This window comes from Triplophysa dalaica, chromosome 14 (genome assembly GCF_015846415.1).
Source record: "Triplophysa dalaica isolate WHDGS20190420 chromosome 14, ASM1584641v1, whole genome shotgun sequence".
In the NCBI taxonomy this organism is placed as follows: domain Eukaryota; kingdom Metazoa; phylum Chordata; class Actinopteri; order Cypriniformes; family Nemacheilidae; genus Triplophysa; species Triplophysa dalaica.
This window is the reverse complement of record NC_079555.1, coordinates 15,439,808-15,461,805: the sequence shown is the minus strand read 5'-3', so window position 1 is coordinate 15,461,805 and position 21,998 is coordinate 15,439,808. Positions and strand designations below refer to the sequence as shown.

Below are 21,998 nucleotides of genomic sequence, written 5' to 3'. Positions count from 1 at the left end.
AATTTCCAGCCGTGACATTTCAAAATGGCATTTTTTTGTTATTAGTGCTGCCACATTAGTGGAGTTATGAAGAAATACGTAGGAAAAATAACAACAGAGAAAACTTAAGTAGAAGTTAATACTTTATTTGGTTTATATGCACTATACAAAAACATCACCTTAATGATGTTTATTTTTCTAAATGTGTTTCATAAAAGCATCCCAACATCACAAACATGCAGTTCAGTACTAAAACCTCCCGTTAAAACACTATACAAATACAATGATAATTCATGTGTTTAAGGCTATACTTTAAAAGTCAACAGGAGTTATTTGCAAATAAAGGACAAGACGTGTTTGCATTTTATAATCCTGAACCTTCCCCATGAACAGAAAAATTATACTGCAGTATCACATTAGAAAATAGAAAAAAAAGTCTTAACACATACTCAACATTACAGACTTGGTTTAAATCTGTACAGATCATGCATATCAATATGGGAAAAATAGTGCATGTATTTCTAGTAGTATCTAAAATATACAATACCTATCTTATTATTTAAAATCCATAAACAACCACAAACCAGAGAGACAAACCATGCATCAAAAAGTAAAGCAATGTTTTCAAAATGCCTTGAAATTCTGGCTCATCGGTCTGAAATAAAAATGTGAAAACCCCTAATATTTCTAAATATCTTAAACTGTTTTTCTTTAGCTGCACAGACTTGTTGTAAGTGTATTGTGTACCCAAAAGCATGTGTGTGAAATAATTCACAAATATATAAATTCAAAGTGTTCTACAGAGCAGCAAATTACATCGAAAAGAGATCAACAGTCTTTATAATATTTCGTTTTTTTGTATAGCAACATTTTTATTATGTATAAATGGTTTGAAAAAAAACAGGAATACTGAAGAAAATTGCCACATACAAAAATATATATTAATCTACCATCTATTGCAGTTCTGTGATCAGAAGCTTAAAGGTTTGAATTGCTACTTTTTGTCTCTGTGTAATTTGTCGTCTTAGTCACTACAGTTCGAGTTACCTCCTTTTTCTTGGTAACCAGTTGCTCTGAGGACATCTCATGTCTCGAAAATTCTATACTTGGCATCTTGACATAGAAACCTCCAGAGGCTTCTTCACCAGAGCATGGCAGAGAGGACCTGCTTCCCCTTGGAGAGCCTTCTGGAGTGATCTGAAGGAAGCCAGTAGAATGGGGGCTAAGGGTGACTTTGGGTACTTTAAACCATGTTGATTCCCCTCTTTCCTCGCTCTTACTTACAGAGAAAAATCCAGCTGAAGGTATGGGCGACTCTGAACTCTCCCGTTCTTCCAGCATCTCAGTCCTTGCTTTTGAGGATACTAAAACACTAACCTCTCCTTTTCCTTCATGCCTTTCTGTTGTCTTCTTGACACCCGAGATAGTCATTTTGCTTGCTTGTGTCTCTTTGACATCCCATAAGGTCTCCTTCCTTAGATTCATGCTTGTTTCCTCTTCCTCAATTTTGTCTTTTGAGTATGTTGAGAAAAACTCCACTTTAGGCATTTTGACCTTTGCAAACTTTGCTTTGTCATCTTTGTCATCATTGAGGTTCGGACTTGTTACGTCATCAGACTCACTTAGTGTTTCATCAAATAATCCGGCCTTTCCAGATGAAAATGTGACGTTTGGCATCTTCAGTTTACCAGTCTTCCCTGTTTCTACCCCCTCTTGATCACTTATTGATTTCACCTTTTCATTTGATGGAGACTTGCTCACACTTGGCTTCAATTCAATCGTTGGCAACTTGAGCTTCTCATCTCCAATTCCAAAACTTGCTTCATGACACACAAGAGCAGTGCTTTCAATTTGTTGATTCACCATTATAAATACAGCTTTTCTTACTTTTGGCATGCTTGGGCCCTCATACTCCACCTCAGAGTGCATGGATACAGAATCGCCTTTAATCTGAGACGTGAGACTGGCTTCAGGTGAAACTAAAGAAGGCAGAGGTATTCCAAACTTTGGAATCTTGACTTTACCAGTCTGCTTTCTATCTTCTTCATTGTTGGTGACAACTTGAACAGGCTCGATGTCAAAGTCAAGTTGTGGAATCTTTGGCGTTATTAGTCTTTTGGGACCTGTCATCTCTACGTCAGGGAGTTTCATTTTAGGCATATTTAAGGAGGACTCCTGTGCTTGTACACCAACCTTCAAGTCTGCATCTGTTCCTCCTTTAGAATTTTTATGATCTTCTTTTACAGACATTGTCGCATCACCTTCTGATCTGGATGCTTTAAATGTGGGCATTCCAATATTAAATTTAGATCCTTTAACTTTCTCCCCTTTTACCTTAATTTTTGGTTCATCAGGACTGAGCTCGATATTTATCACTTCGGGCATCTTTTTATTTTTTCTCCCTTCTTTCAATAAGCCAAGATCCAACTCTAGATCACCCTTTGGTTGAAGTGAAATGTCTACTTTAGGCATTTTGATATTTGGAAAATGTACTACACCCCTACTACTTTCAATATTTAAATCAGAAGAGTTTGAGTCTGCTGACTCATCAAGTTTAACTTTATACAAGGACACATCTAAATCAACTTTTGGAACTGATATATCAATAGTTGGCATTTTAGGGATTTTTAGGCTGCCCTCGTAGCTTCGAATATCTGATTCAGATACATCAACCTCAGCTTTTGGAAGCAATACCTCACATTCTGGAATATTTGTTTTTGGCAGTGATATCTCAATGGCTGGCATTTTGAGCTTTCCTTTGTTGTCCATTTCTGCATCTTTGATCTTTCCTTTTTTCGGTGCCATTTTAATTGGGGTCTTCTTAATCGTTCTATCAATTTCCATGGACGGCAATTTCCCTTCCATGCCTAAATCTGCAGATGCAGGACTGCCTTGTTCTTTTTCCCCACTTCTCAATTTTCTGCCAAATTTAGGGAGCAAAATGTTGGGCATTTTTAAAGAGGCATCTGGAACTTCAAAACTTGTCCCAGAGGATGGCCTTCCACCCTCTGCTTTAAGAAGTTCTATATTTTCTCTGTCAGTGTCTTTACCCTTTGTGTAAGTAAAGTCCAGGTCAACTTTCGGAGCAGATATGTCAACTGTTGGTATTTTCACAATTGGGAGCTTAATATTTCCGCCTAAAGTCACCTCGGGGTCACTTATTCTAGTGCATGTAGCATTGGCATCTGTATCAAAATTATGGGAGATTTTAGGCATTGAGATGTCAATGTCCGGAATATGGAATTTTCTTGCTTTTTTATCTTGTCTTTCAACTTTCAGTTCATGTTCTTTAAGTTTCACAGAGGGCAAGTGAAACTTTCCACCCTTGACTTCAGGACCTTTCACATCGATTTCACCTGTTGTTCTCATTTTAGGCAAGGAAGCATCAAGTTTGGGAATTTCAAAATGTCCTCCTTTTCCATCTTGTCCTGTTATATTTAAATCTCCTTTTGTTCCACCTCCTGTTAGAGAGATATCTATCGAGGGCATGTGAAACTTTCCACCCTTGACTTCAGGACCGTTTCACATCAATTTCACCTGATGATTTCATTTCAGGCAAGGAAACGTCAAATTTTGGCATTTCCAATTTTCCTCCATTAACAGCTTTTCCTTCAATATTTAAATCTCCTTTTGCTCCTCCTCCTGGTAGAGAGATATCTACAGAGGGCATGTGAAACTTTCCTCCCTTGACTTTAGGTCCTTTGACATCGATTTCACCTGATGATTTCATTTTAGGCAATGAAACGTCTAATTTTGGCATTTGAAATGTTCCCTCTTTTCCAGCTTGTCCTTCAATATTTAAATCTTCTTTTGCGCCTCCTTCTGGTATAGAGATATCTATAGATGGCATGGAAAGCTTTCCACATTTTATTTCAGGACCTTTAACATCAATTTCACCTCCTGATGATTTTAGTTTGGGCAAGGAAACGTCTAATTTTGGCATTTCCAATTTTCCTCCTTTAACAGCTTGTCCTTCAATATTCAAATCTCCTTTTGTGCCTCCTCCTGGTAGAGAGATATCTACAGAGGGCATGTGAAACTTTCGTCCCTTGACTTTAGGACCTTTGACATCGATTTCACCTGATGATTTCATTTTAGGCAAGGAAGCATCAAATTTTGGCATTTCAAATTTTCCTCCTTTAACAGCTTGTCCTTCAATATTTAAATCTCCTTTTGCGCCTCCTCCTGGTAGAGAGATATCTATAGATGGCATGGGAAACTTTCCACCTTTTATTTCAGGACCTTTAACATCGATTTCACCTGATTTCATTTTAGGCAAGGAAGCATCAAATTTTGGCATTTCAAATTTTCCTCCTTTTCCAGCTTGTCCTTCCATATTTAAGTCTCCTTTTGCTCCTCCTCCTGGTAGAGAGATATCTACAGAGGGCATGTGAAGCTTTCCTCCCTTGACTTTAGGTCCTTTGACATCGATTTCACCTGTGGTTTTCATTTTAGGCAAGGAAGCATCAAATTTTGGCATTTCAAATTTTCCTCCTTTTCCAGCTTGTCCTTCAATATTTAAATCTCCTTTGGCACCTCCTCCTGGTAGAGAGATATCTATAGATGGCATGGGAAACTTTCCACCTTTTATTTCAGGACCTTTGACATCGATTTCACCTGTTGTTTTCATTTCAGGCAAGGAAACGTCTAATTTTGGCATTTCAAATTGTCCTCCTTTTCCAGCTTTTCCTTCGATATTTAAATCTCCTTTTGCGCCTCCTCCTGGTAGAGAGATATCTAGCGAGGGCATGTGAAACTTTCCTCCCTTGACTTCAGGACCTTTAACATCAATTTCACCTGATGATTTCATTTTAAGCAAGGAAGCATCAAATTTTGGCATTTCAAATGTTCCTCCTTTTCCAGCTTGTCCTTCAATATTTAAATCTCCTTTTGCGCCTCCTCCTGGTATAGAGATATCTATTGACGGCATGGGAAACTGTCCACCTTTTATTTCAGGACCTTTGACATCGATTTCACCTGATGATTTCATTTTAGGCAAGGAAACGTCTAATTTTGGCATTTCAAATTTTCCTCCTTTTCCAGCTTCTCCTTTAATATTTAAATCTCCTTTTGCACCTCCTCCTGGTAGAGAGATATCTACAGAGGGCATTTGAAACTTTCCTCCCTTGACTTTAGGTCCTTTGACATCGATTTCACCTGATGATTTCATTTTAGGCAAGGAAGCATCAAATTTTGGCATTTCAAATTTTCCTCCTTTTCCAGCTTGTCCTTCAATATTTAAATCTCCTTTTGCGCCTCCTCCTGGTAGAGAGATATCTATAGATGTCATGGGAAACTTTCCACCTTGTATTTCAGGACCTTTAACATCGATTTCACCTGATGATTTCATTTTAGGCAAGGAAGCATCAAATTTTGGCATTTCAAATGTTCCTCCTTTTCCAGCTTGTCCTTCAATATTTAAATCTCCTTTTGCTCCTCCTCCTGGTAGAGAGATATCTACAGAGGGCATGTGAAACATTTCTCCCTTGACTTCAGGTCCTTTGACATCGATTTCACCTGTCATTTTCATTTTCGGCAAGGAAGCATCAATTTTTGGCATTTCAAATTTTCCTCCTTTTCCAGCTTGTCCTTCGATATTTAAATCTCCTTTTGCGCCTCCTCCTGGTAGAGAGATATCTACAGAGGGCATGTGAAACTTTCCTCCCTTGACTGTAGGACCTTTGACATCGATTTCACCTGATGATTTCATTTTAGGCAAGGAAGCATCAAATTTTGGAATTTCAAACTTTCCTCCTTTAACAGCTAGTCCTTCAATATTTAAATCTCCTTTGGCACCTCCTCCTGGTAGAGAGATATCTATTGATGGCATGGGAAACTTTCCACCTTTTATTTCAGGACCTTTAACATCGATTTCACCTCCTGATGATTTCATTTTAGGCAAGGAAACGTCTAATTTTGGCATTTCAAATTTTCCTCCTTTTCCAGTATCTCCTTCAATATTTAAATCTCCTTTTTCTCCTCCTCCTGGTAGAGAGATATCTACAGAGGGCATGTGAAACTTTCCTCCCTTGACTTTAGGTCCTTTGACATCGATTTCACCTGTTGTTTTCATTTTAGGCAAGGAAGCATCAAATTTTGGCATTTCAAATGTTCCTCCTTTTCCAGCTTGTCCTTCAATATTTAAATCTCCTTTTGCGCCTCCTCCTGGTATAGAGATATCTATTGACGGCATGGGAAACTGTCCACCTTTTATTTCAGGACCTTTAACATCGATCTCACCTGATGATTTCATTTTAGGCAAGGAAACGTCTAATTTTGGCATTTGAAATTTTCCTCCTTTTCCAGCTTTTCCTTCGATATTTAAATCTCCTTTTGCGCGTCCTCCTGGTAGAGAGATATCTACAGAGGGCATGTGAAACTTTCCTCCCTTGACTTTAGGTCCTTTGACATCGATTTCACCTGTTGTTTTCATTTTAGGCAAGGAAGCATCAAATTTTGGCATTTCAAATGTTCCTCCTTTTCCAGCTTGTCCTTCAATATTTAAATCTCCTTTTGCGCCTCCTCCTGGTACAGAGATATCTATAGACGGCATGGGAAACTGTCCACCTTTAATTTCAGGACCTTTGACATCGATTTCACCTCCTGTTGTTTTCATTTTCGGCAAGGAAGCATACAATTTTGGCATTTCAAATTTTCCTCCTTTAACAGCTTGTCCTTCAATATTTAAATCTCCTTTTGCTCCTCCTCCTGCTAGAGAGATATCTACAGAGGGCATGTGAAACTTTCCTCCCTTGACTTCAGGTCCTTTGACATCGATTTCACCTGATGATTTCATTTTAGGCAAGGAAGCATCAAATTTTGGCATTTCAAAATTTTCTCCTTTTCCAGCTTGTCCTTCAATATTTAAATCTCCTTTTGCTCCTCCTCCTGGTAGAGAGATATCTACAGAGGGCATGTGAAACTTTCCTCCCTTGACTTTAGGACCTTTGACATCGATTTCACCTGATGATTTCATTTTAGGCAAGGAAGCATCAAATTTTGGCATTTCAAACTTTCCTCCTTTAACAGCTTGTCCTTCAATATTTAAATCTCCTTTGGCACCTCCTCCTGGTATAGAGATATCTATAGATGGCATGGGAAACTTTCCACCTTTTATTTCAGGACCTTTAACATCGATTTCACCTCCTGATGATTTCATTTCAGGCAAGGAAACGTCTAATTTTGGCATTTCAAATTTTCCTCCTTTTCCAGTATATCCTTCAATACTTAAATCTCCTTTTGCGCCTCCTCCTGGTAGAGAGATATCTACAGAGGGCATGTGAAACTTTCCTCCCTTGACTTCAGGACCTTTAACATCGATTTCACCTGATGATTTCATTTTAGGCAAGGAAGCATCAAATTTTGGCATTTCAAAATTTTCTCCTTTTCCAGCTTGTCCTTCAATATTTAAATCTCCTTTTGCTCCTCCTCCTGGTAGAGAGATATCTACAGAGGGCATGTGAAACTTTCCTCCCATGACTTTAGGACCTTTGACATCGATTTCACCTGATGATTTCATTTTAAGCAAGGAAGCATCAAATTTTGGCATTTCAAACTTTCCTCCTTTAACAGCTTGTCCTTCAATATTTAAATCTCCTTTGGCACCTCCTCCTGGTATAGAGATATCTATAGATGGCATGGGAAACTTTCCACCTTTTATTTCAGGACCTTTAACATCGATTTCACCTCCTGATGATTTCATTTCAGGCAAGGAAACGTCTAATTTTGGCATTTCAAATTTTCCTCCTTTTCCAGTATATCCTTCAATACTTAAATCTCCTTTTGCGCCTCCTCCTGGTAGAGAGATATCTACAGAGGGCATGTGAAACTTTCCTCCCTTGACTTCAGGACCTTTAACATCGATTTCACCTGATGATTTCATTTTAGGCAAGGAAGCATCAAATTTTGGCATTTCAAATGTTCCTCCTTTTCCAGCGTGTCCTTCAACATTTAAGTCTCCTTTTGCTCCTCCTCCTGGTAGAGAGATATCTACAGAGGGCATGTGAAACTTTCCTCCCTTGACTTTAGGTCCTTTGACATCGATTTCACCTGTTGTTTTCATTTTAGGCAAGGAAGCATCAAATTTTGGCATTTCAAATTTTCCTCCTTTTCCAGTATCTCCTTCAATACTTAAATCTCCTTTTGCGCCTCCTCCTGGTAGAGAGATATCTAGCGAGGGCATGTGAAACTTTCCTCCCTTGACTTCAGGACCTTTAACATCGATTTCACCTGATGATTTCATTTTAAGCAAGGAAGCATCAAATTTTGGCATTTCAAATGTTCCTCCTTTTCCAGCGTGTCCTTCAATATTTAAGTCTCCTTTTGCTCCTCCTCCTGGTAGAGAGATATCTACAGAGGGCATGTGAAACTTTTCTCCCTTGACTTCAGTTCCTTTGACATCGATTTCACCTGTTGTTTTCATTTTAGGCAAGGAAGCATCAAATTTTGGCATTTCAAATGTTCCTCTTTTCCAGCTTGTCCTTCAATATTTAAATCTCCTTTTGCGCCTCCTCCTGGTATAGAGATATCTATTGACGGCATGGGAAACTGTCCACCTTTTATTTCAGGACCTTTAACATCGATTTCACCTCCTGATGATTTCATTTTAGGCAAGGAAACGTCTAATTTTGGCATTCGAAATTTTCCTCCTTTTCCAGCTTTTCCTTCGATATTTAAATCTCCTTTTGCACCTCCTCCTGGTAGAGAGATATCTAGCGAGGGCATGTGAAACTTTCCTCCCTTGACTTTAGGTCCTTTGACATCGATTTCACCTGTTGTTTTCATTTTAGGCAAGGAAGCATCAAATTTTGGCATTTCAAATGTTCCTCCTTTTCCAGCTTGTCCTTCAATATTTAAATCTCCTTTTGCTCCTCCTCCTGGTAGAGAGATATCTACAGAGGGCATGTGAAACTTTCCTCCCTTGACTTTAGGACCTTTGACATCGATTTCACCTGATGATTTTATTTTAGGCAAGGAAGCATCAAATTTTGGCATTTCAAATTTTCCTCCTTTTCCAGCTTGTCCTTTGATATTTAAATCTCCTTTTGCGCCTCCTTCTGGTATAGAGATATCTATTGACGGCATGGGAAACTGTCCACCTTTTATTTCAGGACCTTTGACATCGATTTCACCTGATGATTTCATTTTAGGCAAGGAAGCATCAAATTTTGGCATTTCAAATTTTCCTCCTTTTCCAGCTTGTCCTTCAATATTTAAATCTCCTTTTGCTCCTCCTCCTGGTAGAGAGATATCTACAGAGGGCATGTGAAACTTTCCTCCCTTGACTTTAGGTCCTTTGACATCGATTTCACCTGATGATTTCATTTTAGGCAAGGAAGCATCAAATTTTGGCATTTCAAATTTTCCTCCTTTTCCAGCTTGTCCTTCAATATTTAAATCTCCTTTTGCGCCTCCTCCTGGTAGAGAGATATCTATAGATGGCATGGGAAACTTTCCACCTTTTATTTCAGGACCTTTAACATCGATTTCACTTGATGATTTCATTTTAGGCAAGGAAGCATCAAATTTTGGCATTTCAAATTTTCCTCCTTTTCCAGCTTGTCCTTCCATATTTAAGTCTCCTTTTGCTCCTCCTCCTGGTAGAGAGATATCTACAGAGGGCATGTGAAACTTTCCTCCCTTGGCTTCAGGTCCTTTGACATCGATTTCACCTGATGATTTCATTTTAGGCAAGGAAACGTCTAATTTTGGCATTTCAATTTTTCCTCCTTTTCCAGTATCTCCTTCAATATTTAAATCTCCTTTTGCGCCTCCTCCTGGTAGAGAGATATCTAGCGAGGGCATGTGAAACTTTCCTCCCTTGACTTCAGGACCTTTAACATCGATCTCACCTGATGATTTCATTTTAAGCAAGGAAGCATCAAATTTTGGCATTTCAAATGTTCCTCCTTTTCCAGCTTGCCCTTCAATATTTAAATCTCCTTTGGTACCTCCTCCTGGTAGAGAGATATCTAGCGAGGGCATGTGAAACTTTCCTCCCTTGACTTCAGGACCTTTAACATCGATCTCACCTGATGATTTCATTTTAAGCAAGGAAGCATCAAATTTTGGCATTTCAAATGTTCCTCCTTTTCCAGCTTGCCCTTCAATATTTAAATCTCCTTTGGTACCTCCTCCTGGTAGAGAGATATCTATTGACGGCATGGGAAACTTTCCACCTTTTATTTCAGGACCTTTAACATCGATTTCACCTCCTGATGATTTCATTTTGGGCAAGGAAACGTCTAATTTTGGCATTTCAAATTTTCCTCCTTTAACAGCTTGTCCTTTAATATTTAAATCTCCTTTTGCGCCTCCTCCTGGTAGAGAGATATCTAGCGAGGGCATGTGAAACTTTCCTCCCTTGACTTCAGGACCTTTAACATTGATTTCACCTGATGATTTCATTTTAGGCAAGGAAGCATCAAATTTTGGCATTTCAAATTTTCCTCCTTTTCCAGCTTGTCCGTCAATATTTAAATCTCCTTTGGTACCTCCTCCTGGTAGAGAGATATCTACAGAGGGCATGTGAAACTTTCCTCCCTTGACTTCAGGACCTTTAACATCGATTTCACCTGTTGTTTTCATTTTAGGCAAGGAAGCATCAAATTTTGGCATTTCAAATTTTCCTCCTTTTCCAGCTTGCCCTTCAATATTTAAATCTCCTTTGGCACCTCCTCCTGGTAGAGAGATATCTATAGATGGCATGGGAAACTTTCCACCTTTTATTTCAGGACCTTTAACATCGATTTCACTTGATGATTTCATTTTAGGCAAGGAAGCATCAAATTTTGGCATTTCAAATTTTCCTCCTTTTCCAGCTTGTCCTTCCATATTTAAGTCTCCTTTTGCTCCTCCTCCTGGTAGAGAGATATCTACAGAGGGCATGTGAAACTTTCCTCCCTTGGCTTCAGGTCCTTTGACATCGATTTCACCTGATGATTTCATTTTAGGCAAGGAAACGTCTAATTTTGGCATTTCAATTTTTCCTCCTTTTCCAGTATCTCCTTCAATATTTAAATCTCCTTTTGCGCCTCCTCCTGGTAGAGAGATATCTACAGAGGGCATGTGAAACTTTCCTCCCTTGACTTCAGGACCTTTAACATCGATCTCACCTGATGATTTCATTTTAAGCAAGGAAGCATCAAATTTTGGCATTTCAAACGTTCCTCCTTTTCCAGCTTGCCCTTCAATATTTAAATCTCCTTTGGCACCTCCTCCTGGTAGAGAGATATCTATAGATGGCATGGGAAACTTTCCACCTTTTATTTCAGGACCTTTAACATCGATTTCACCTCCTGATGATTTCATTTTGGGCAAGGAAACGTCTAATTTTGGCATTTCAAATTTTCCTCCTTTAACAGCTTGTCCTTTAATATTTAAATCTCCTTTTGCGCCTCCTCCTGGTAGAGAGATATCTACAGAGGGCATGTGAAACTTTCCTCCCTTGACTTCAGGACCTTTAACATCGATTTCAACTGATGATTTCATTTTAGGCAAGGAAGCATCAAATTTTGGCAGTTCAAAATGTCCTCCTTTTTCAGCTTGCCCTTCAATATTTAAATCTCCTTTGGCACCTCCTCCTGGTAGAGAGATATCTATAGATGGCATGGGAAACTTTCCACCTTTTATTTCAGGACCTTTAACATCGATTTCACTTGATGATTTCATTTTAGGCAAGGAAGCATCAAATTTTGGCATTTCAAATTTTCCTCCTTTTCCAGCTTGTCCTTCCATATTTAAGTCTCCTTTTGCTCCTCCTCCTGGTAGAGAGATATCTACAGAGGGCATGTGAAACTTTCCTCCCTTGGCTTCAGGTCCTTTGACATCGATTTCACCTGATGATTTCATTTTAGGCAAGGAAACGTCTAATTTTGGCATTTCAATTTTTCCTCCTTTTCCAGTATCTCCTTCAATATTTAAATCTCCTTTTGCGCCTCCTCCTGGTAGAGAGATATCTACAGAGGGCATGTGAAACTTTCCTCCCTTGACTTCAGGACCTTTAACATCGATCTCACCTGATGATTTCATTTTAAGCAAGGAAGCATCAAATTTTGGCATTTCAAATGTTCCTCCTTTTCCAGCTTGCCCTTCAATATTTAAATCTCCTTTGGCACCTCCTCCTGGTAGAGAGATATCTATAGATGGCATGGGAAACTTTCCACCTTTTATTTCAGGACCTTTAACATCGATTTCACCTCCTGATGATTTCATTTTGGGCAAGGAAACGTCTAATTTTGGCATTTCAAATTTTCCTCCTTTAACAGCTTGTCCTTTAATATTTAAATCTCCTTTTGCGCCTCCTCCTGGTAGAGAGATATCTAGCGAGGGCATGTGAAACTTTCCTCCCTTGACTTCAGGACCTTTAACATTGATTTCACCTGATGATTTCATTTTAGGCAAGGAAGCATCAAATTTTGGCATTTCAAATTTTCCTCCTTTTCCAGCTTGTCCGTCAATATTTAAATCTCCTTTTGCTCCTCCTCCTGGTAGAGAGATATCTACAGAGGGCATGTGAAACTTTCCTCCCTTGACTTCAGGACCTTTAACATCGATTTCACCTGTTGTTTTCATTTTAGGCAAGGAAGCATCAAATTTTGGCATTTCAAATTTTCCTCCTTTTCCAGATTGCCCTTCAATATTTAAATCTCCTTTGGCACCTCCTCCTGGTAGAGAGATATCTATAGATGGCATGGGAAACTTTCCACCTTTTATTTCAGGACCTTTAACATCGATTTCACCTCCTGATGATTTCATTTTAGGCAAGGAAACGTCTAATTTTGGCATTTCAAATTTTCCTCCTTTTCCAGCTTCTCCTTTAATATTTAAATCTCCTTTTGCGCCTCCTCCTGGTAGAGAGATATCTAGCGAGGGCATGTGAAACTTTCCTCCCTTGACTTCAGGACCTTTAACATCGATTTCACCTGATGATTTTATTTTAGGCAAGGAAGCATCAAATTTTGGCATTTCAAATTTTCCTCCTTTAACAGCTTGTCCTTCCATATTTAAGTCTCCTTTTGCTCCTCCTCCTGGTAGAGAGATATCTACAGAGGGCATGTGAAACTTTCCTCCCTTGACTTCAGGAGCTTTAACATCGATTTCACCTGATGATTTCATTTTAGGCAAGGAAGCATCAAATTTTGGCATTTCAAATTTTCCTCCTTTTCCAGCTTGTCCTTCAATTTTTAAATCTCCTTTTGCTCCTCCTCCTGGTAGAGAGATATCTATAGATGGCATGTGAAACTTTTCTTCCTTGACTTCAGGACCTTTAACATCGATTTCAACTGATGATTTCATTTTAGGCAAGGAAGCATCAAATTTTGGCAGTTCAAAATGTCCTCCTTTTCCAGGGTGGTTATCAATATGTTGACTACATTCTATTGTTCCTTTTGGTAGTAAACTGTCAACCTTTGTACCGCCTTTGATCCTAGCTGTCTCAACCTCTAGTTTACCTTCTTCCAAAGTCCCCTTTGGTATCGACACTTCTAATGTAGGAAGACTAATGTCCATGTCTGATGTTTCTATATTTGGCACTGCAATATCAAGTTTGGGAAGAGAATACGATGCATCTCCAAATTTTTGTTTTGTCTCAAGGTTTAGCTTTATTGTAGTATCTACTTTGGCCATGCTTTTCTTTTTTTCTTTCACATTCATATCAGGAATTATAACATCTTTTAATTCAACTCCTCCCAGTTCCAAATCCACATTTCCTGCTTTGATGTCACCCGTGGGCATTTTAAACTTTCTTGCCTCACCATCAATTTCATCTGAATGACAAGCAAGTCTAACCGTTGGCAGTTTGATCTTTGGCATTGCCATTTTTGAATCAGACACATCTAAATTAATCTCAGGCAGTTTTGCACCAGGATTTTGTGCCTTTCCCTTAACACTAATGTCAGGATTAGAGACCCTGACTTCAACTTTGCCCTGATTCCTACTAAGATTTGACTCCGTTGATGGAGGTTTTAGTTTGGCCACTGATCCTTTTACATTAAAGTTGTCATTAGAAGACTGTGCATCCCATTTTGACTTTTTAATTTTGGGTAAATTAATTCCAAATGTTGCAGCTTTTGCGTTGTCCTTTAGCTTTGCTCCAGAGGCCTCTTCATGACCTTCATATGTTGAAACTTCACTTACATTAGCATCCATTTCTTTCATCTTTGGAAATCTGATCTTCCTTTTCTTTCTAGAACCAGTGGCCATCCCCTCCAGCTGCCCTGATCCATCTGCAGTTGCCTTTACACCTTTTCTTATCTTGAACTTTGGGAAAACAAACTCAACATCAACAGGACTGAGCTCTGATTTGCCAGGTGAACCTTCGATGTCCAGCTCTGCTCTTGCTTTTTTGTTCTCTTTCAGTCTTTTTAATCCAAATCGCCCTCCTCTCTGTTTTTTGGCTTTGAACGGTTTCACACTTTTGACACTCTGCAAGACAAAGGTAATCATTCGTTCTAGTGTTATGATTACTTCAGCTCAATGAATGCAAGTTATTAAAGATAGGTGCAGAATGGTGAAAATAATAATATTTTATGGCAATGTATCAGAATGTACCATTCTTTGCATTTTGGCCTTAGGACTTCTGAGCTCAAGATTTTGTGCAGCCGGACGTATGCTGACATCACTTTCTGGCACAGTCCTCTTTAAAAAGAAGGACACTTTGTAGGGTTCTGCACACTGGAGAATTTTGAATGCGTCCTCATATTTTACATTATCAAAATATACCCTGGCACTTAGCAGTTGATCACCTGCAATAAAACACCACAAAAATGAGTGACAATTTTCATAAGCTGACTCTAGTCCTTCAACACAACATATCAGTAAACAGAAAGACTTGAAAACACAATTAGTATAAAAGTGTTTATTAAAGTTTATGAGATTAGGGTTATCTCCTGTTTGTCTTCGGAACAAAATGGTCCTGACATAATACTTTGTAATATAAAATACAGTCCCTTGGTACCTTTCTGTAAGCTGAGGTGCTTGGCTGCTGGGGAGTCTTTCAAGACATCTTTGATGAAGATGCCTCGCTCCCCTCCACCCATGACACTATAACCACTTGCCCCAACCTCGGCCTCTGTTTCAACAACCACTTCCACAAGCTCTGACAAACGGTTTTCCTTCTCTACCTGTTATAAAGACATGTATTCATAAAAGAAATGCATTTAATGATGGTAAAGATGGGAAAACGCAATTTTAATTAGAAAACTGCAAAACATTCACAATTTTGGCCAAAATCAAGTTAATTAATTTTTTTAATGGACTGTGTCCAAAATAGCCACCACACCTTTTTATAGTCCACTATCTGAGAGGAAAGCCTTTGACTGAAACCGATGACTGAAACCGTTATTGAGTGCCCTCATGCAACCAAGATGTATCCATCCATTGTCCGCTAGACCACGACACACTCAAATTCACATGTTTTCATTCACTCAGTGAAGTAGCCTACTGTGGGAAATACTGAATGAGGGTGTATAGGGGTGATTTTGGACACATCACTGGTCTTAGCCTAACATCAAAGCATTCATCCCAGATTGTTTTCAGAGATACATTTTTATATTGACATAAACAGTGCTTTTCAGAAGAGGCTCTTTAAACATCCAGATTTGGGGACATTACCTCACTATTACTGTCCTTCTTTGAGTTTTCCTCCATTTCGGTGACTGTGGAGTTGGTTTCTCTAAAATGGCTTTTCTTCTCACTCAAAACTCGTTTTAGTTCAGCATGGAGCTTTTCCTTTTGAATCTTGCAATAGATTTTTAACATAAGGATTTTTAAGGTCATTGGTTAGGTAAAGGAAAGCAACCCAACATTCCATACTGTACAAAACTACGCAAAGAATCCATGTTTTTGTAATGCTTTTAGTACTTTAGGTCATGTATTGTTGAAATTCAGTTGCATGCTTACAATTCTCTCTGGACTGTCTTGTTCTTCTGCAGAGATGTTGTGGTGTTGAGTCAGATGAGGTCCAAAGGGAGGCCTTTCTGAGGGGGGAGATAACCTTTTTCTGTTTACCTATTCATAAAGGGACAAACAAGGATGAATAGAATGCAAAACCATCCCCTGTTGTTTTTGAGGTGGTTTTTGTGTGGTTCAGACAGGTTTCTACCTACAGGTGAATCTGTGGCTTCTGGATTTCCATGACTATCCTCTCTGTCAGAGTCTGAAAATAGAGGAGTTTTTTAAGATCAGACTCAGGCGCATTGTAAGACTTGTTAAAATAAACTAAAATCACTGCGTTCAAAAATTGTATGTGCCACAGTATTCGATATTGAAATGGGTAGTGGGAGAATAAATCATACATGCTGTGATATAGCAAAATGTAGAAAACAAACTGTTAATATTACATTGTTTTGTATTATTAAAATCAATATTTATCATATAAAATAGCATGAAAGATTTATCTTCGTTGTTAGTTTTTTCTTAAACTTTGCAGTCTCACCATTGGACAAATGTCCATAATAGTCTGTCAACTACCCAAAAAGACACAATATAGAAGATACAACATATAATCTATCTTATTCTTCTGACGCAGTTTGAAGAATTTTAAATCTCCTATTAAAATCTGAGAGTAATAAACAGCACTGTTATGTTGTCATCACTGTTATGTGTATCATCCACACAAAGTCTTATAACTACATCCAATTACATCCATCATTTTCTTAGTATTTCAAAGTACCTGAATGTGTTAGTTCATCAACTATGATAGATCAGGATTATAAAATAGTTTTGTTTCCTTGATGCTGATTGGTCAATAGCTGTGATTTATTTACCCAACATTTCATAAGGATGCCATTTGTATCTAGCTGATCATTGTTTTTTATCATAATAGTACTTTAAAAACCTTTTTGAAATTTCTAGTATACCAAAACTATTATTATATTGCATTATGGCTTAAATAAATATATATTTGTCAAGTAACATCCCTGAGATTAGGATATAATCATCATAAATCTCCAGCATTAGCACACAAGAGCCACATTGCATGTGATTTTCTCTATGAGGCTGACTGAAAGTCCTGCTCTTCTCTCCTGTCACACCATATCAAAAGTTACTAGCAGGGCCTGCAAACGGTGTCCTCTCTCAATCTGCATGTTTCTCATTCTTCATGTAGTGGTGGTGTCTGGTATCATTGCCTGCCGTGACATAACGCATAACCAGCATGCAGAAATGTGTACCAGCGAGCAGTACACATGAGCTCTAATCGGCTCAGACACCCACGCCGAGTAACCTGTTACACAAGACAGACGCACAGCACAGAGCTAGCAGGTGTCCTCTTATCATGCTGTGCCAACAGTTTTTCTTTTTTTCAGGCACATCTCATAAAAACCTGGGCACAGATCCGTCACAGATCTTGAGAGTGAAAGTTTCTTAAGCGTATGGTGACAGAGGTGCATTTCATAGCTCAGAGGTTGCTCTTTTATAGCCAACCAGACGGTATTTGTCTGAAATATGCCTGCGGTGTTTTGTCCTCAAATTCCTGACAGCATTTCTAAAATCATTGACTTATACTAACATAGCATAGCTCGGTTAATTTGGTATTGGAAAATCAACGGAGCTCACTCGCAGCAATACATTCCCTGAATGCAACCGCAAGTTTGACAGGGAGAAGTTGACATCAGGCAGTTCTAAGTGCTGGCATACCTATTTATGTATCCATACAAATATATATATATATGTGTATATGATTGAAGGACACAGCTGTACTCTAGAGATGCTCTGTGTCCAAAGGAGAGAGAAGAATGCTTGAACGGTGCTGATCTTTATATACCGTAAACACACGCTGCCCTGACCTACATCTGCTTCTGTAACAACTGCACTTCAATGCCAGAACTGCTATAGAGGTCCCAGACAAGCCAGACTTCAGTTGAAAACTGCATCGGTATAAAGTGTCTGATGTACCTGTCTTTCCCAAGTGATTTAAAAAGCATCCAATAAATGTCAAGCGTACATGGAAACTCATTCAAACTATTCATTAAGTTGGTTGAAAACAACAAAATGCACAGAGGTTTAATACAGTTAAGACAGAACATTATTTAGTCATAATAATAGCATAATATAAAAAATTGTATTAAAGAAGAATATGTACTGTATGTATAGGTATGTCTAAACATTGACTAAACATTGACTAGTAGTGTACGTTTGGGGGTTGTGTAGACCTCTTGAAACACTCTTGCACAAAAATGTAATACAAATTGAATTATCCTCACAGTCAAACCAGACACGTCAACTTGCACTGTTCAACTAAATCCCATTGAACACACAGATCGGTCATTTACACGGACAGTGGAAAATAGAGACCTAATTCTATTGTGGTTGATTCAATATAGTCACAAGATCATTTTGCTAGAATAGGCACTTTGCAGCTGTGACAGCTATACCGTTCCTCGCATGTGTTTCTGTCCATTTCGGGAGAATGACACCAGAATAAAATGTCACAAGATAGAAAAGTCCAGAATAAACATACTATAATGAATGGATGAATGCTATGATGCTTCATAAAAATAGCCTGGAAGATTTCTGACATTTGGTCTTCAGAAAGAGAACTCCATTAAACTATACATTCAAATATTTCATGGACATGATTGTCAAAAAATGAATGGTAAAAAAGACATTGGTGTGGCTAAAACTAATATTTTCCCATTTAAGCGTGTGTCAGAATTGAGAAAATTGTGGTTCAGCACGTACGTCCATAGCCTCAGAGGAGATGCAAATGCAGCGTCTCATGAGGGTGTGTGGGGTCAAGGAGGAAATGGCTCCCTTTAAACAGGAAACTGGAATATTTCTTAGGATAATATAAACACCAAACATCAATTCTGAGAGAACACAAATACAGGCCACCACAATAACGTCACATTTGGAAGACATGATCACCTGTTTCCTTTGGCCCTTTATATTTGACCATATTATGCAATTTGGATAGAAATGAATAAATATCAAAAATACATATACACTTACTAGATCAAATGTTAGTTTATTGCAATTTATAATATGGTTGTATTGTATTAAATGCCGTTATAATATTTATTAATTGTTTTTTAATCGAATCCCAAATATTTGTCTGTGTTAACACGATATATGTCCATGTACTGTACATATTAATTTTGTATTTATAAACATACACACACACACACACAAATATATATATATATATATATATATATATAAAACATTTATATAGGAACTATTTACATGTATTTATTTATATCTACCAATAACTAAAGTGATATATAAATGATTATTAATTTTAATATTTTATATATTTTTTTAAATATATGCACGTGTTTACACAGACATCTATACACAAACATTTAACCTGAATCCAATTAATCACAATTAATCCTTTGAAGGCCTAATATTTAATGAACTGCACCTGTGAAAACTGACTTCATCCAATAACCATCTAGCGACCAGACGGTTATACTGTACAGTATACACCCCTACAAGGAAGAAAAATGACAGATGAGATGTCTTTAATATCCCAATATTTCCCAAAGACATCAACAAGTGTCATTGGAGAAAAAGACTCACAAATGTCTCCCTCAGTGATTTAGAAGAAATGTCAAGGTCACAAACTGAGCCAATTTGCCATTTCTCATCAAATTTAACCAAATCTATATTATTTTCTGCATACAACATACATTCAATTCACAGCCTGTTATGTATTTAAATAACTTTTTTCCACTGGGCTGACAATTATTAGTAAACTATTAAAGACTGTATAAGATATGTTCTCTGTGTTCCTCTTCTTCCACACTTTCTTTCAGGTGTGCAGGACTCAACCTATTTTAAATGTTTTTCATATATTACTGGCATCGTAACCTATCTTTAGCGACATCAACAAGTCCACATACCCTAGAGCCACTACTTGTTGCGATGAGTGTCCCATCAGCACATCTCACTCTGTGAACGTGCCAGGAATGCCACTAGTATCACACACAGTCATAATTCCCATACTAGTGCTGGGAGGAGCGAATTTAGGGATATTCATTTCAATCAACAGCATGAAATACACATGTAGAGTTTTTCAAAACATATCAAACACCAAACGGCACAATCTCATGAGAATTTAGCAATGGTTTAAAGTGCAGCAGATACCATCCATTCAAAATCTATTCAACAGTTTTAAAAGTAATTCAGATTAGAATTGAATAAATAATTCATTCTTGAGTTACAATCATTTCAAATACATGTAGCGGATTACTTGACCGCTGAATTGTTTGTATTGCTTCTGGTGCCATACTATATGGGTCCTGTTTTTAACTTGTGGAATTATGCAGCATTTAATCACATGGTGCAATCTCAACTATGGCATTTCAGGCCCTGGACACACAGTAGTGTGAGACTGTGATCTTGTGACCCAACTGCAGCTGTTGCAACTGCGTTGAAGTAATACAAGGCTCAGCAGACACATACACAAATGCACTTTCACATTTAATGTAATGTGTATGTGCGTGAGAACATAAAGATGCTCATAAGCTTCAAAACGGTGTGAAAATGTTCAGAATCATCAGCATTAATATACTACCAGGACAGTTAGTTTAATCTAATTGTAACTATTTTGCCATCAACTCTCATGTAAATGCAACTGACTGTTTAAAATGTTGGCAAGTGGTGAGTTGTTGTAACTTATAAGAAGTTGGAAATAAAGAAATGATGTAAAAATATATGCTTACATAAGTTACAACAGAATTTAAAAGTACAATTGACTTGTGGAGCCAAAAATTTAAAGCAGCAAAAAATGTAACAAATATAATGTATGAACATATAAAACACTGCCGAAAGCACACACAGATGTAATTAAATGTGCGTGTCAGAATATAATATCTTCATGAACTCTGACAGAAAGCGAAATCTCTAAGAACAATGATACACAGAACATGCTGAGAAAACACATAGTCTATTACTAACCTTTATTTATTGTTTCCCTGTTCAGTAAGGATCTCTGTCAGTTATTCCCTCAAACTCTCCCCCACTCACAGCAAGTTTATTTTCTGACTGACCCGCACTGACAGGAGAATTTGGAATAGTATTATGGGCTCTGTCAGGGGAGGCGGTCAGCACGCCATTGGATAAAACCACTGGCATGCATCTCCAGTATACAGAGATTGAGGGAGTGGACAGGGCAGGAGCGGTGAGAGGTCTAATTTGAAGTATCGACAAACAAACACAAATAACAGAACAAAGCTTTTGTGTGGTGGGTTCTGTTGTGCGTACTAAACTCGACATAAAATGAAAACATCTCAACATCTGGAAAAGTTGTTTGGAAATATTTTGGCCCACGAAGCCAAAAGTTTTAAGTTTTAGGTTATGCTTTTATTTTTAGGCTAAATTATAGCTTCACATTTTGGGGGTCTGGCAGCTGTTGTCTCAGGCTTCACACCCAAATGTTCTAGCTGAGGATAGTGCTGGCACTAGGGATTTTCTGTCCAGTCGCAGTGAGTCTGTATTTTTTTGGAGGGGGGGGGTCGCCCATCTTGAAGCTGGGGTGCTGCCCAAATGACTGAACAGGTCACAAAAGATTCATTAGCTATACTGCGGGATATGCAGGTGGATCGACTGGGTCAAAATAGCACTTGAAGCTTCCAGTCAGCTACTCACGGGTGTCAAAGGTTAACACCTGTTGTTGGGATTCTGTTATTGTTAATACATAAATAACACATAAATACATAAATAATATGAATTCTTATTATTGTGGTTGTTGTTATTTGTATTATAATTACTCCCGCAGCAACAATAATTATAATTTCAACAATAATCAATTTAACACTAACAACATTACAAATTAATAATGAAAGAAATATTAATAAAAATAATAATAGTTATTATTATCATAATAAAAATAACAAATATTTTTGTTTACTTTTTTAAATAATGAAACACTGCATTGTCAAAGTTGACAAGCGGTTTTTAATACTCTTTATTGATTAAATAATTATAAAACCTACAAAAAATCTTTTGTCTGACAGGAACAATATAAAATATGATACATTCTTGAAAGTCTTTAACATTGATTGATGCACAGA

The 21,998-nt window shown here is 37.8% G+C and overlaps 1 protein-coding gene across 1 annotated transcript; it reads right to left on the bottom strand.

The window, feature by feature from the left end:
- Nucleotides 1-103: 103 nt before the first annotated feature.
- On the bottom strand, nt 104-17,495 carry prx (periaxin). The gene is given in 12 exon segments (XM_056766879.1): nt 104-3,500; nt 3,502-8,388; nt 8,568-12,974; nt 13,431-14,403; nt 14,530-14,723; nt 14,936-15,101; nt 15,592-15,717; nt 15,880-15,987; nt 16,086-16,135; nt 16,415-16,445; nt 17,151-17,203; nt 17,489-17,495. Coding segments are annotated over 12 exon segments (13,545 nt in total). The 3' UTR covers nt 104-957.
- Nucleotides 17,496-21,998: the final 4,503 nt, after the last annotated feature.